The sequence below is a fragment of the Aythya ferina genome (genome assembly GCF_964211825.1).
Source record: "Aythya ferina genome assembly, chromosome: 5".
Taxonomy (NCBI): Eukaryota; Metazoa; Chordata; class Aves; order Anseriformes; family Anatidae; genus Aythya; species Aythya ferina.
The window spans coordinates 28008863-28025629 of record NC_140301.1 but is presented as its reverse complement, the minus strand read 5'-3'; the positions used below and the strand labels follow the sequence as shown (position 1 = coordinate 28025629).

The 16767-nt window shown below is 45.2% G+C and overlaps 1 protein-coding gene across 15 annotated transcripts in view; it reads right to left on the bottom strand.

Annotated features, from left to right (window-relative positions):
* RAD51B (RAD51 paralog B) overlaps positions 1 to 16767 on the bottom strand; it is a 459905-nt gene that overhangs the window by 418569 nt on the left and 24569 nt on the right. For 3 of the 15 annotated variants that reach the window (XM_084519471.1, XM_084519466.1, XM_084519479.1), the window contains exons 2-7: positions 13834 to 14023; positions 7901 to 8109; positions 5603 to 5719; positions 3925 to 3976; positions 2368 to 2461; positions 1500 to 1613 (exon numbers count right to left, since the gene is read on the bottom strand). In XM_084519471.1, the coding sequence (XP_084375597.1) occupies positions 1500 to 1613; positions 2368 to 2451 (198 nt within the window). In that variant the 5' untranslated portion in view covers positions 2452 to 2461; positions 3925 to 3976; positions 5603 to 5719; positions 7901 to 8109; positions 13834 to 14023. Of the gene's footprint in view, positions 1 to 1499; positions 1614 to 2367; positions 2462 to 2752; positions 3438 to 3924; positions 3977 to 4373; positions 4397 to 5602; positions 5720 to 7900; positions 8110 to 13833; positions 14024 to 16767 lie in introns of those variants that run through there. The other 12 variants (XM_084519474.1, XM_084519480.1, XM_084519473.1 and 9 more) reach the window with 11 other exon arrangements.

Here is a 16767-nt window from a genome sequence, read left to right as displayed (position 1 = left end):
CCTCTTTTTTCATCACCCTTCCTTGCATTTATATCCCATTTATAGCTCATAGAACAAATTTCAAAGTTCACTGTGTCTCTCTCACCACAATATTAAATAAGGTTTTTATAATGACGTTTCAAAAGTTCTCTCTGTTCCCATTCAATGAGGCTTGCTTTCAACCCATAAAATTCCAGCTTTTACATAAGGGAACACCGTGTTATTAGTGACCAAATGCAGAATATTCACAGTGAAACCTTAAACCAAGAATTCCCTGGCCAACATTCATTACCAGTTTGAAACTACCTGGGTTCAAGGAAAGGTTTGCTAAAGATTCTCAAGTCTTTGAACAAGTCTTGGCTTATCCTTTCCAGTTTTGAGAGGAAGGCAAGTCAAGAAGACGGGTACAAAACTGAAAAGAGTTGGATTTCTAATTCTTCTGCTAACTATAACTGGTCCAAGATCAGAATTTAGTTCATAAAAATTATTTTCATTTGGGAGACTGAATCAAATCCAAAGAAGAAATAAGAAAATGGAAGTGCTGATCTGGAAGCTCCAAAAGCTGCTTCTGAAAGAAACAAGTCCTCCTTGCACCTTGCAGACCTCTGCTAAAACTAACACATTCCTCAATCACTGAGCATCAGGCATTTGATTTTAAAAGGAACAATGCAAGATGTAAAAGTTGTTGCTCCAGTCACAATTAAAAGTTCCCAGAGGTTTCAGACTCCTGGCCTAACGAGACACTCTTGAAGCCCTGTCACAGCATACTGCTATACCCTAGCATGACTAACTGCTTGAGAAAACCTGATTTCTCTAACCTTGAGAGAAACACGGGCATTAGATTTACCCCAGAAATTAAAGGAGATTTTCTGTGTTTCTTGGCCTGTTCTAAAGTTCTGTTACCAGGGCTTCCAGTGTCATATTTGGACAGTATTTTCCCTTTATTCATAATTACTTTTACCTATTTTTTCTTTTAAAGGCAAAGATCTTGTCAAACCTTGCTACATCAATCATGATGTTACCTCAGTCACTCTGACCTGAGGTCCATTTGAAATCCAGCATATGCAAAGATTCAATTCATGCTCTTTAAAAACAGCTAACATCTCTGGTTCTTGAAGTGCAGCGCTGTATTGTATGCACTTGCTCATTTGGTCATCTATCATGTCTTAACAGTTCTTGACAATTGCCATTTGATAAACTTCAGTGTCTGCCAAGCTTCTCAGCAAAGATATATTTTAGTCCAAAAACTTGACTGAACAGTGATACATAAGTGATGGGCAAAGGCATGTGCTAGAAATCTACTTAACACACTTCCACCTATCTTCAATTTATTGATTATTATTAACAGTTATCTGTATCAAACTAAAGCCCTCCACAGATTTAAATATTAAAGTATTACCTTGTGCAGTCAAACAGACATCACAAATCGAGATCACTCCATTCCCAGATACAAAGATAAGTGACATCATTTAGCTTTTTCCCCAGACAAAGTATTAAAAAGAGAATCAACACGAACTTACTGTCTGCATTTTGGGAGCACAAGCGAGGCTGACTTGACGAAGAAGTTTTTGCACATTTCTGTAGCTCTGTCCCGTCACTTTCATTAGCTCCAAGAGCGAAAGACACAAAAAGTCCTGAAAGAAGATAAAACAGTTCAGAGACCTAAGGCAGAGATTGAGGCTAGGAACTACCCTAATACAATTTATACACTACTAGCATACATTTCAAAGGCCAGACTTGCCACTTGTGCTGTCTTATGCAGTATTTTGTTACACCTCCTCTACTTTTTTCTGATGCCAGTCAGGCTGTACCAAAAGGAACTGTATTCGTATATTAAAGCACAAAGCATCAGGGATTAACAATTCAAGAACTGTGCAAAGAAGTTGCAACATAACACTTCTCTGCCCACAGAAGTCCTCACTACCTGAAAAACATTCAGATTACACTGCATCTTCTAGATAGCAGTCCTACAGCTAGATTCTGTACTTATCATGAACGCTACTGAAATATATAAGGCCTCTTGCTGTCTTTAGACAAACATTCGTAACACCTTCAGAACTGATTAGTGAATCAACCCAAATCTGATAGTATAATTTTACAATATAGTCACATGCACTAGATAATGTAGCATATGTGTTTTTTTGTGGAGAGCTCTTAAATGGATGCCTTGCTCCATTCAAGTAGCAGCTGCATGCCTCTGCTGAAATAAAGCACCTCCTGTTTTTTTAGAATGCAAGATTAAACGTCTTAGTCATTTACCATTTTAAAGCTACATTTTTACAAGGCAGCAGCTAGATGAAGAGTGAAATGCCCACAGAAAATAAAGCTCCATGTAGATTATATTTAAAAGAAATAAATAAATCCCAAGCCATAAAATAACCCTTTCACCTGACAGGTAGTGATCTGATACCGACTCAGCCTTTCGCACAGCTCTTGAGACAGCTTTGCTCTTCTCAGTTTCTTTGCAGCCATACTTCCCAGTCTATAGGGCAAAACAAACAAGTTTTTGAGAATTGCTTGGAACATGGCAATGCAGACAGCTATGCCCTCCCTTTGCCAAAGAACAGGAAGGAAGGTGTGTATAAACATAGGAAGCCTATGCTACGTTATATTACTGCTCAGAAAATAGTTGAGTTACTTCTCATATTTGCCTGTGTATGAGGCCATGCTAATCAGAACAGAAGAACCAGCAACACCCATATGATACTGGTTTCTGGGAAAGAAGCAAGCTGGACATTACTGTGATGAGCCTCTGGATAGCAATGGGAGCAACTTATGTTCTTTTGAAAAGCAACGAGGTTATCTCTGAACAGCTTAACGTGAGCTGTATGGTAACGGCAGCGAGCATTTAGACCTGGCACATCAACTGGAGCACAGTGCTGGGCTCTGGTGAGCAAGAGAGCGCTCATCATGGGCACTGAGAGAGCAGGGATGCAAAAAGGGGACACCAGGAAGACCAAGGGCCTGGAAACACGCTCCAGTGTGCGAGATTCAAACTACCCGAAGCACCCGACAACCTCCTGGGTAAGCTCATGGAAAGCACGCTGACAGAGAGCTCTCTGCTTTAACCAATAACAGAACCATAACAGCCAAAGCTAGGGACACGAAGACCCAAACGACACGGTAAATATTATTTTGTTGTACACACAGCAGAAAAAAAAAACAGCTCTGGCAGCCAGCTCCGAGCACCCCGGCTTGCTGAGCTACATCCACTGCTTCCCGCTTCAGGAGCCTCCGAGTAGCTCCGAAAAGCCTTCAAACTGAAGTACGCAGCAGCTAAGGTTATGGCTACCAACCCTTCGTGCCCCAGCCCGCAGCTGCCTGCATTTGGGGCTATTTGGGGCCGTTTTCGTGCCTTTTTGTGCCGCTCCCCTGCCCCCGCCTCACCCGGCCCCACTTTTTCAAAGCGCCGCCGCCGCCACCGCCTCACTGAGGCGCAGCCCCCGGGCAAGGCGCCCGCCCGCCATTGGCTCCGCTCCCGCCAATCGGCCGCAGCCGTGAATGCAGGCGGCGTGCGGGGCGTGCTGGGAGTTGTAGTTCGTGGGGGCGGGCGGGAGGCGGGAGTGCGGCCGTGATGGCGGCGGCGCGCTGAGGGCTGGCTCGACCGTGTCCCGGCTGCCTGGTCTCTGTTCTCCTCACTTTAAAAACTGGCCTGTCAGTTATTACAATAGAACTTCTTCCATGTTTTAACTAGAAATTCCTACAGTCTGCATAGAAAGCAGCTACAAAAGTTACAAAGCTACAAAGCAAACCTTCTGCAGGAAGGGTGGTACACACGCTAATTTGTTAATAAAGAACTTGGGGTTACAGGTTTGTGTCTTCAGATGTAAGGCTCAAACTCATGGTGTTACGCCAGCTCCGTGAGAAGTGCCTGCTGACTTTGAGGGAGCTATTTTTCTGTAATGTGAATGTAAATGGCAGTTAGTCATCAAACACGAGACTTACATGACTTCACTGATGTCCGTAGGGTGAGCGTTCCAGCTCACTCTGGTTTATGCTAGAAAACATGGAAGTTTGTGTTTTAGATACGCTGTCTGCATACTCTTATGTTCTAGACCATAACCTAACTGAAGAAAAATATGGACTAATGCTATCTGGGACATTTACTGAAGTCCTGTGCACTGAGAATCGCATGGCTGTTTTTTTGTATTAATAAACAGTGCTACAGTGAAGCTTCAAAATAACGCTCCAGCCATTTTTCCAAAGTAGCAAACGGGAGAAACATAGCAAGAAATAGTGCATAACAAGAAGGCAATTGTTGTGAAATGACCAACAACCGTAGCATTAAAAAGATTCGCTAGAATCAGTGGTTCAGTCATAACCTGAAAGGAGCTCAACTGCCCTAAGAAGTCCAGGGGGGTTAAGAAACTGCACAGAGAATAAGCAGTACATACAAGAGCTACTGAGGGCTTATTTAACAGCTAGCTGAACAGGGAGAGGAGATGAGATGGAGAGAGAGCTCCTCCTGGTGGAGATTGTCTTTAGAAGTTGACTTGAAAAATGGAAGTCACGATTGAGTAAAGGTGGCTAAAGGGAAAGGATGGCTGTTGCTGTGGATTGGTTTCAGTGGAAGGAGGGCATGACTATAGGAATTCTATTGCCATTCCACTCCTCTGTTATGGAATTCTATGTACTGCTTGTTAAAAAAAAAAAAACAAATAAAAAGAAAAGCAGGAGCCCCAACTTTGATACCAGAGGTCGTAAAAGAAGTAATATTGCCTTGATGACCTTTTTTTCTCCCACAAATGGAGCAGGTTTTCCCCTTTACCTCCAGACCAACAGCCTTCCTTCCCATCTTCCACAAAAACAGAGTACCTGTGTTAAACCAGAGAACTGTTTGGGGACACTGAGCAAGGCAAACAAATCTTATCGGCCAGCTTGTTTAGATTTGTAAGCAAAACTAAGACACCCTGTCATCTCTCCTGCAAGTTCTTTGCATCACGATTCTCAGTGGAGTCACAGCTGTTCCCCTCTTCACTTCTCATATAAACATTTAAATCTACTGGAAATTAATCATGCATCATCTTCTCCACGTGACTTGAAAAAATCAGTATTATATATCCAGAGAAGTGTTCTTAAACACCAGTTTACTATCAAAGTTCTCAAGCAGCAACACTGTAGGCAGCTTCACAGCTCCCATATGTTTGAGCAGGACATTGGTCACTGGGGAATCGGGACACTCTGCAAACAGAGTGCAAACACCGCTGCTTCGTGACCTTGGCCAAGTTCTGTAATGATAGGGTATCTGTTTTCCTTCTCATTTTCGGTTTTACGTATTTAGACTGTAAACACAGCACTGAAAGAAACTGACAGAATTATGTGCCCAGCGTAGCACAGCAGGGCTCTGCTCTAGTTTAAGCCTTTAGCTGCCCCTGGAACTCATAATAAGGGATTAATAAAGCTGAGAGATGATTACTTTATAAGACTGAGACTCTACACATTAATTTACGACAGTCCTTTAAGTTGGCAACGCTGGAGCAAGACTGTTACAGAAATATGAAGCATAACAGCAACAACAAACGAAGTCTCATAGAACCAGTGCTCTAACATCAAACACACCAATTACAATAAAATTGGGAATGGGTGATTAGCTTGCTAATAACCAAACCAAAAGGAGCAAAACCTGATTTGAAGGGTGCAGGATGAAATCCTTATCAGTTCATAACCAAATAAATACTCAGCAGTTGAGTAATTCTGCAAGGCTCCAGAATCCAAATGATAATGGCAAAATACTTCCTTCCTGGAAAAAGAGTCCACAAAAAAATAACAATAAATAAATAAAATTAAATCTTCCTGTAACCCAAGACAGACTTCTGTGTGTAACTTCAGACAACAGTTTGGCATTCTGGAACATTTCAGATCATTAATTTCTAAAACAGCATCAGCCTGCTGATATTGACTTAATTCTGCAGTTTCATTACTGTTTTCCAACTATCAGTTATTGCTTTAAAATTAGCAGTGTTCCCCTACCTCTGTGAAAGGAAAACATCTTACGAGAGTACACTGTATGAGAACACAGCAACAACTCTGACTCACGGCAGTAATTCATAGAGTAGTTTTCCACCTTATGCTTGCAGACTAGTGTCTAATTAGCCTAACATATTCTTATTCCTTGGTAATACCTACTTGATGTGTAACACATTCTTAATAGCAATCCATGTGCTCCTGAGACTGGAAAGTGATTATAGCCCAGCTCCTGCTTTCCTGGCACTCAAGTCCCAAGAGGTTGCTCAATAACAGCATACAAAGGAACCACCAACGAAGTATTCTATCCATTACTACCTCCCCAAAGGAGATGGACATTTTCTTCCAACTCTTCGATGTTTCCTTCATCTCAAAAAGGGAATTAGAAGGATCTCCCAAGGAAGCCCTGGTTAAAAATACTTTATTTTCTATATGTACTTTATCAGAGCTTTAGAAAAGACACCTCAGTTGAGACTCCCAGATGTATCTGCTGTAGGGATTGTGTAGAGGGAAAAGAAAACATCCTTCAGTTGTTCCTACAAACTCCTCAGCTCAACCTAATTGTTATCACTGGCTATAATAAACAGACTGAGAACAGACCTGTGAAAAATTAGCCCATCTTCTCATTCTGGTTAATTCTCCCTCCCCCTTTGCTCTGAACAGTCTGTGGACCAGATAAGTGCCTCTCCCCAGGCAATTAACCTTTTTTCTCCTGCTCAGGAAGGATTAAAACCAATTACAATGAATCCTCCTCAGGTATTAGTGAGGACCTGTCTGACCACACACATTTACACCCATGCAGAAGAAGCTTATCTCTCAGGACAATCAGAAGGCATCTCTCCATTTCCTACCTCTCCAGTCATGCTGCTGTGAGAAAGGATTCAGAGTTACCCACCATCCCCAAAAACACTTCAGAAATGTTCAGCACCAATGTAGAGTCTTTGAAAGAGAGCATCTGTACCTCCTACCCTTTTTACAGAACAGCAGAATAGCCACCTTCGCTGCTATCACAGGCAGAAGCACAGACCCACCTGCACATTACAGCTTTGAAAAATTCAGATGCATTTGCTTTCTGCCCAAATTACAGGAAGCAAAATGAGAAACCTTGGGGATTATTCCACTTTTAGATTGTACTCATCTAAGCAGATTGCCCTCCAAGATCAGCTTCCTACTTCATTTAGCTTTTTCTGGTTAAAGGGACAGCAGGAGCCATTCAAGTCTTTGGGCTTTTTACATTTCCCTGTTAAGTTTCTGTTAGATGAGAAGGCTGTGACCCAGCAAAGCAGCAGCATAACAATCCACAGGGAGTTGTTGTCATCTTTACCAGTACATGCTAAACCCAATTTACTCTCCATGAAGCAAACCCAACCTCATCCTGCCTTTCACCTGTGCCCTACCAGCACCCCTTTTTTACTGTCTTGCCTTGAGGTTCTGTGTACTGAGGTGCTAAGCTTGTCCCAGTAGCAATGTTGCATTTAGCAGGCCTTGCCACTCTCACCACACATCTCCTGGGTTGCTGAGGTAGGCTAAGGAATGGCAAATTTTGCATCAGCAGGCCTTTAGGAGCATTGCACAAAGAAGACAGTATCTGACGGAGGTAATCCTCAGGTCTCTACTGCAGCTTTTCCCTGCTAAAAGCATGGAACAACTGGAACATACCCTGCTACTCAGAAACCTGAGCTACATTTAGGCTTATGTCCTGTGAAGCAGATTTGTTTCTCAGTGCCCAGCTATGGAGCCAAATTCAGTAGTTCAGTGGTTCCCCTTTGATCAGCCCAATTCTCCGGGGATGCGCACATCCAGCAAGTAGTGCTGTGATCCTTCACAGCAGCCAGCCTCCACTGAGAAGCAGCAATTACACCAGAAAGATCTAAGCACTTCACAGGGATCAGTAGAAAAAGAGCGCTGTGCAACTCTTGTAATCACACACTGAATCAGATAGCAGTGAAATGAGTACCTGCAGTGCCTGGTTTTAGTGGCTCCATTAGGACATCTGCTCCTTTCAGGTACAGCCCTTGCTCCCTTCACAGAGATCTGCACTGGAGAAGAAAGGCAACAGGAGCAGGTGGACACGACAGAGAGAGGAGCTTTTTTGCATGGACAACATCAGCAGAGAAGGGCAGATCCCAGACACTCATCTCTGCAGCTGCCAGAAATGGTGGTGCCCTTGAAAAAGAGACAAAATCATTCAAGCACAATGTCAAAAACAAACCCTGATGTGAATATTTTTGTTCAGCTCACTGCCCAAGGAGCATGTCCAAATCAGCAATTGTAGTGAAAGCCCTTCATTTTTTGGAAAAGAAGTCTTCACTTTGTGATGTTGCAGATTAATCACTCTGATAACCCAGCAGCTGAACTGAGCCCAGTAGCTCTTATTTCAAACAACAAACACAAACCAGCAAGCAAACAAAGCCTGGAACATTTAATTCCATGAATTGTTTCAGTCTGGGGCCTTTGGCTCTTGCATGCTTTTCATTCTAGTCCTTTCTAGAGCCATGAATGAGAGCCCTATTGCTGGGACTACAAAGGTAACTGCTCCAAACAGAGAGTCCTGACTTTCCCATCCTCCCCAGATGTTGCTGAACTGCTTCCGAAGCTGGCTGGAAGAGAAGAAATCACCAAACCTGGGCAGAAAAAGCCAAAGAAAGTCTCCACTCCAAGAGTCTTTGTGCCTTACAGTGTTCTCCCCAGCCCTGAAGGAATGAGACATCTTCATGCCTTGAGACTGAACGTTACTCACTCTCACACGCTACCTACGAGGATCTTGGCAGACTCCAGCAAGATCAAAACAGGGACCTGATGTCCTGTGTCTCATCAGCGTTCAGGAACAGATGCAAGAGATTTCTTAAAGGATAATTATAGAAGAATTTACCCACAGAGGAAAGAAGACATTCAATTAATTCTGTGGTGATTATTTTTTACCTTGAAGCATGGCAGTTCTTATCCGTTTTTCTGGGATGAGCACACAGCAATAATATATTCGAGCATCACCCCAGGACTCCACTAACCACAAACTCAATTACTATAGAGAGCATCCAGGCAAGCAGGTCTGCTGCTCACTGCTTGGGCATGATGCCATAGCTATGATCACATTATCCTCACCCTACATTGACTACCCACGGCAGATTGATTTTAGTGTCACAGCTATTTTTTAAATCACTGCAGCATATTATGTTAAATGAACAATGCAGCACATTGAGCATATACTTAATTGGAGTAAAATAGGACATTTGTACAGCAAGAAGCTGAAGGCAAGATTAGCTGTTTTGCTGAACCAGGGTCCTATTAATTGTCAGATAATTCAACTATTGTTTTAGATGGTCTTTAGAATATAGATTTATAAATCTGCAGGAAGCATCTCAGTCAGTCCAATCTATTCCAGCCTTTCAGGGCATATTTTTCCCAAACCTTAGGAGTTTTCACACCCAAGAGGGAAAAATCATGAAATGAGAATACTCCTGACCTTGCAACATAAAGTACACCATAAGGAAAGGTGCCTCTGAGACGACAGAAGATGGAGCCATCCTGCATTCATTAGAGCTGCACTCTCATGGCATCAGCAAGGACAGGTGTATCCTGGGATGTGTGATTCAGCAGCCGTATGGCACCAAAGGTTTAATTCTAATGGCCTTCATTCAGCTTGCACCAGGAGCTGCCTGCATCCATCACCTCGCAGCAGGGACTTGCCGACTCAGATACCAAAGCCAAATGATTTTTAAAAGCCTCTGATTTGAGCTGGCTTGATTTTAAGGCTTCCAACTTGAAATACTTTCAGCCCCAAGGGTGCACAGCTGTCATGCTTTCAACTGGAGCCATCTCAAAAACAGGGCAGAAATGTCCCAGACTGATAAAACTTGAGTCATTCTAAATCTGTGGTCACTTTTCAAATATCTGGGCTTGAATGATAAGCTCAGGAATGTACACAAGTTTTCAGGGCTGGGAAATGGGCAGATGAGCATGAGACTTGTTTGTCTTAATTCATAATATAGTGTTTAAAATAAATACTCTTTAAGTATATCACCCTATTTCCCTTTTAAGTTGGTAAGGATCCAGAATAAGGTCAGTGAAGTGAATATAGGTACACAAGGAGAAAGTAAGACTAAGAACAGAATCAGGCTTTTGGGTATAAAAAATATGGACTGTGGTGTTTTTACTGTTTCTTTCTCCCTGCTGTTAATCTAACAGGGAAAAAAAAAGAAACGAGGAGGATGAATGAATGTCAGATGTGAAGAAAAATCTTTGGGCTTTCCATTTTCTATTGTAAGGCAGGACTAGAATAGTAAAAAAAGCAGCAGAGGTCAGGAATGAGATACAGCAAAGAAAAGCAGTGTGCAGACTCTTTTTTTTTTTTTTTTTTCCAGAGATAATGGACTCAATCTGCTGTGTATGAAAAGAGACTCTTGGAGAGAAAGGCCAGAAATAGCAGAAGGTTTTACAGGGCAAGGGAGGGGTAGTGTTATTGTGCTTGATCTATGTATGGTTCATTCTGAGGTTTTGTAGCTGTGTTTCTGAGAGCTTGGCATCTGCCACCCCACATCACCATCTCTTACCTAACCCACGGAGCGAGCGCACGTGCCCTGCTCTGCAGCCAGGCAGGAGGCAGAAGAGGAACAATCCTGGAGCCACCCCAGCAGCCAAGGCCTCTGTCTCCATCCTGTGATGCCTGAGGAGGGCAGATGTTTGGTTTCTGTTGGATTAAGCTTTTGGCTGGAGATTAGGCTTTGCTGTGGGTTAACTGCTGATCTTAACTGGATAGCTTTCCTATGGATCTGCCAAAAATGCCTAGAGTAGCACATAGGCTCTTTTCCTGCAATCTGTCAAAAATCTAAGTCAACAGATAACATCAAAATTACATATATTAAAATAAACGGAAAAAATAGCTTGGGATAGGCATGAATTCCTTCCCTCTCTTCGCCATTACAAGCTTCACTTGCTTATCAGCACCACTGATCCCCCTTCTGCCTGTTCAGAACAGCAAGAAAAAGGAAACTGCTGCCACCCCGTTAGCCACAATGCTGTGGTATTGAGGGAGTGGAACAAGAGCAAGACTTTGTTCATATAAACGAAGGCAGGAGGACATCAGTAACATGAAAATTAGTCACATTGCTTCTGAAGAACTCTGTCCTGGGCATACCCTTCAGAAACTCACTCAATCCCAAGCCTGACAGAGGTTAGATCTGGATCCAAACGCCATGGCCAAACGTGGTGCTTCTGTTCAGTTTTCTCACTGGGGCAGCTCAATGAGTTACTGCAGACCCCTTGTTCCTGAAGAAGATGTCACAGGGATGTCCTGGCCCCCTGAGGCTGGGTAACACCATGCCACTGCTGCCTAGTATGGGGAGGGCTGGGTGCCAGAGAAGCACATCGTGGCAGGCAGCCTGGCCCATCCTTCCTCACGGCTAAAGTGACTTCCCGGCAAGACAGGGGGCCATAGCACGTGGCAGCTGCTGCAGGATGAAGGGCACCCTGCAGTGCCCGTCGCTGTACTGGGATTTTACTGGTAGCTGTGGATATTCCCAGAACTGGCTTTCAGAGAGACTGGTGCCCTGTGTTCCTAAGACATGTGGAATCTGAAATTCCCATTCTAGTAGGGCTGGCTAAGTCGTAATCCTTCAATATCTCAAGCAGATCGATTAACTGTCATGAAGGACTGGGAGGAGGAGGAGGCAGGCTCTTTATGAAACCTCTTAAAAGCATAGATCATCTCTGGCTTGTCAGTGTGCACAAGGAAGACCCCAGGAGGGCTTTTGTTGCATCTTTGGACATAATTCTTTCCCTTGCAAAATCTGTGCTGGCCAGCTGGTGATTGAGCTGGCCAAGATATCTGCATTTCAAAAACACAGCATCACTATAAAGTGCCCATTGCTGCCTGCCTTTACAGAGGGAGACGATATTTCCCCACATGAATAACCTCTTTGCAGTCCAATAAGTGCTGCTCCCCAGGTCAGGATCAGCCCTGATACACAGGCTGTAAGGTGTTGTGGCGCTGTGGGATATTTGATCAACTGCTAATATTATAATAAAAGCTATCCCTGACAGAGCTGTAGGTAAAAATCTCTCTCGGGAGCAGCATTTCCTGCTGACTCCATACAGAAGGCTTGGCAGGATGCCCTGTGCTTTACAGATATCTTTTGCTGGAAACAGAAAAATCCTCCTCTGGGGCTGCAGAGCCAGTCCCCGAAAGCCCTTGACCCTGAACATGTAATCTCCCCGGAGACCCAATGTACATGAAGAAATATAATCTTCTGAAGCATCTGCTGTCTGCGTCGTGTGAAAACATGACTGAGACCCAACTGTCACATCCCCAGGTCACTGGCTGGCTGCAGAATCCCTTAAAGGGGAAAAAACAAAAACAAACAAACAAAAAGAAAACCACCTCTCTCACCTGAGAGGAGATCTTTCTGCTGCTCTAAGCGTTACATTACCACCACTGCAGCCTGAGCAGTTCCTGTGGCATCCAATAGACATTTCACCTGCTTTTGTGCCCCAGGGAAGTAACAGATGGGAAACGGAGCTGACTTTTGTGGGGGTCCCTGTAGCAGCCTGGAAGGCGAGTCCTGCACCCGCTGGGAGCCACAGGGTGCAGAGCTGCGTGGGGCAGCCCCGAGGCAGCTCTCCCAGCTGCGCAGGGCCAGGGGCCCAGGCTGGGTGCTTGGCCAGGGCTCCTCGAGGGTTACCCTGAGACACGGGTCTGCGGGGCACAGCAGCTTTGGCATGACGGTGAAAGGGAATGAGAGGTGTCCGTTATCGCAAAAGGCACACAGAAAAGGGGTGTCTGCTGCTTTTTTATTACTCTACACATTTCTTGGGCCCTTTGGAGGACGTGGTCTCTGCTCTGAAGGCAGAGGTACAGGGAGCAGGAGCTTGAATGCAGAACTAGCAAGGAAAGAGCATTGATGTGACTTCTTAGTGATAATTTGCTTTGCTGTTGTTTTGTTTTTCTAATATTTTTTCCCAACACCGTAAACTCCCATCCTTGACATCTGCCCTGCCCTTGCCATTACCCACCTTCACCCTACTTCTCCCTTTAATGCTGCTGTCCTCATTTCCCCTTTTGTACACATGACCCTTTCACTATGTGGGGATTAGTATCTCACGCATAAATATGTGAAATAGATATGCAGATGATCTAATTTGCTGGGTTTTGTAGGGCTGGCAAGACACACTGGAATGGAGAGAAGGGTATGTTCTGGCAGGCCAGCTGAAGGAAAACCTCCTGTGCACAGGATGAGTAATGGGAAACAGGCATCCGGGACATCAGCACCAGCACAGCAGGGACACTCAGGGGAAGGGGCTGAGCTGGTGGGACATACAGGCCAGGCATATAAGGAAGAGCTGGTCTGATGATTACAGAATGCTTGAAGTTAATGCAGGGGAACGAGGAGCACTACTCAGCACCGGGAGGTGGGATTGATACAGCAAGAACAATGTGTGTGAAGTTTTTCTCCTTTGGGTGTGAACAGAAGCAACAGAGGAGGTTGATGTCCCTGCCTTCCCTGCTTGCTGTGTGTCTGCCAGGGAGAAAGGAGGAGAGTGGCTGGCAGGGAACATGAGAAGCAGAAGGGGAGCACAAGTCTCCTGTGGCCAGGGGCGGCCTGCGTTGCTGGTCACTTGGCCAGGAAGAAAAGTTGTTACGTGGCACCGATTAAATCACCAGGTCCAAACTAACACCAAAACCCTAAAATTCAACAAGTCCTTGCCAGGAGGCAGCTAGTGAGGTGGAGAGGAAGGAGAGGACAGAAGCAGTGGAAGATAAAGCAGAGACGTGGGCTTTAACGGACCGAGATGGCAGCAGCCAAGGCCAGGCCTCGGGCCTGCTGTGGGGGCAGCCCTGAGCTCACATGCAGCCGTGGTGGTGGACACGGCCTGGGGGCAACTTGTGTAACTTACATAAAAGCTGCAGGCACACCGCTTGTAAGGTCAAGAGCTGCTGTCTCGGCTCTTGGCCTGCTTCATGGGCATGTGGAGCTTCACCTTGGCTCTTCTCTGGATCTCAGGTGTTCAGGAAAGCGGCAGAGTGGACATGTGCAGATGATCTGCGGCAGTGTTTGCAGCTAAGCAGGTTACGGCTCTTCTCTGCCTGTAAAATTTACAATGCAGTCAGTGAGTGGTACAGTGCTGAGGCCATCGGCCATGTTTGCGCATGTAAACACACACATACACTCCGTGTGCATTTATAAGAGGGATCAGCTGAAATTATGAATTATTCTGCACACATTGAAACTCAGAGATTGACAGGAGAACCTTTTAGCTGAATTTAGCCCTGAAAGCCTATTATGTACCATTGTGTGGATGTTATAGCAAAGGCACTGGAAATTAATTGCAAACTTACTGCTGTCCTTGTGCCTGAAGGCAAGTGTGTAAAATGCTTTCTGCATTGAGCTTCCAAAGCACTGAGAACTGCAGCTGCTGTGGGCTTTAATGGATGCCACAGCTCATCAATAATCAGCCCATTTGTGTTCAGCTGCCAAAGGAGGGATCCAGAAAGGAAGCTTAGAGTAGCTGTGATCACAACATGGACTTGCAGTGGTCTTAAGGCACAGAAAGGGACAGATTGCCAAAGGACCTGATGGAGAAGCAAGAGCAATAGGAAGAGATGTGGCATCAGATGAGGGATCTGACAACAGAAGGGGCGATGTAGATAAGCTCTGCGGTAACTGCAACAACATGAGCTGATAGAGCAGATGGTCACCTCAGTTTAGCCTCTAACATGGCTTGTTGCCCCTAGCAATATTTACCCAAAAGTACTCTGATGATGATGAGATTATGTAGCACAGAGAGGGAAATCAGTCCTATTTTGAACAACAGACCTATGCTACATATCAGCTCTGATGGCCCCTTCACGTGCCAGCTTTGCATATGGGCAGCCTGCATGCAGGTGGCTGCTGACATCTCCAGTGAAGAGCTGAGGGACTTGTATCAGCCACAAGCCTGTGGGTAGCCCACTGCTCCAGGGGCTGTCACACAGAGGACAGTTGGGAGTTTAACATTTTGTCCGGTCACCACTTTTCCTCACACCGGGCAACATTTTAAACTTCCTTTCCAGGTCCAACTAGACCACCTTGGACCTGTCAGAACATTTCCATCAGCTCCCTGACAATCGTATTTTGGGCTCATCCTGACCTACTTCAAGGCCTGAAGTGGGAATTTATTTCACTTAGAGATCTTTCAGTGAAAACTGATAAAGGCAAATGCTGTTATTCTTATTCCCCCACATACTAGGTGAGGAGCCATACCAAAGCAGCAGCATAGGTATGTTTCAAAGGGGGTCAGTGACAAATTCTGCACTGGAAAGTATCCTGGGTTTGAAAGGCCAGAAATCTACAAACACTGCATATCTCAACTCAGATATTTAATAAATATTGATAGCCTCAACTGCATACGTTTACTTCTTTTTATTAAAGAGCAAACTGCTTGTATTTCCTTCTCCTTCTTCTTCATTATAGCATCAAAGCAGGACAGCATGCCACACAACGGTACAAACAAACAGCATTACCAGATATTTAAGAGTCTTTAGCTCCAAAATTGACTAGAGCATAAATACAAACTGACGTCAAGCATTTGGGATTACCATTTAAAACTGCTATTTTCTGAGAAGCTAATGAAGGCCATGCACATCAGAAAATCCAGTGGCTACAAAGGGAGCGAGCAGCCTGGGCTCCAGAGGAAGGAGTCAAGGAAAAGCTCAGCTTCTGCCTGAATAAAAAACCTGCCAGAATGCTTTACACCTGTGAGAAGTCTCAGCCACAGAGAGCACGAAATAGCTGCTTCCAACCTGTCCAGGTCTTGAAGATGTCACCAGCAGGCCTTGCTCTGCCACCGTTAACCAGCAGCTCTTGCACCACCACAGTCCTTGCACGGTAGAAGCTCCTCCTGGCTGCACCGGGATTGCAGGGCATGGCACTCTCAGCGCGGACTGTGGGTGTGTGGTGCTAGGGCCCCACTCCACGGCTATGACAAGCCACCTTCCCACATTTGGTGTCTAGGGCCTCAGTTAAGTAGCTGCAACAAGATGCTCTCTAGTGAGATCATAAATGGTAATGAAGCTGCTACAGTATTCCTCCCAGTCTCCCCCTCTTAACCTCCTGCTTTCCCATGAAAAACATTTCCATCAGAACCCATGGAATTAGGAGTACATTTAATAAGGCAGAACACACTCCTGAGTAGGCCCTTGGGCTAACTCAGGTGCTGGAAGTGGCAGAAACGCATGGCAGCACTCTGCGGGCTAAGGCTTTCTGCCTTTCAGCATGATTAACTTACCAGGATGGAGCACAGTGCTGTATGGCTTTTAGTACCTCAGCCAGTCTAACGAGCTCTCACTTGCATATCGCTAGGTGATGCACTTTTCCACAGAGATGTCGGTAGGGAATTCCTTAGAGAAAAAAGATGAGTAGAGATCCTGAACCTCCGGCGTACCCCAGAGCAAGTCCAGGCTGTCATGCCCTGTGGGGCAAGCAGACTTCTGCATTGCCACGTGCAGTAGAGATCTCCCTGGGCAAGGGCAGCTGTGTACTTGAAGCATCAGTGCCTTTGGACACCCACCAACCACGCAGTGTCCCCCCAGCCCCTCCCTAGACTTACTCCAGGCCACTTTTCCCCCTGGCATCTGCCAGCTGCCCGGGGGCCAAGAGCACAGCAGGTACGGAGGACACCACCTCCTCCTGTCACTTCTCTCTCGCTGGGTGATCGCAAAGCAGCAGCCCAAGTCACTAAACCCTTGATGGAGTGAACCCTTGCCATCCTGGAAATAAGCCATCATAGGTGCTGCAAATTCATTGTCACGCTTCTTGAGCCTGCCCTTAAAATCGAAGTTCCCTCCCCAGA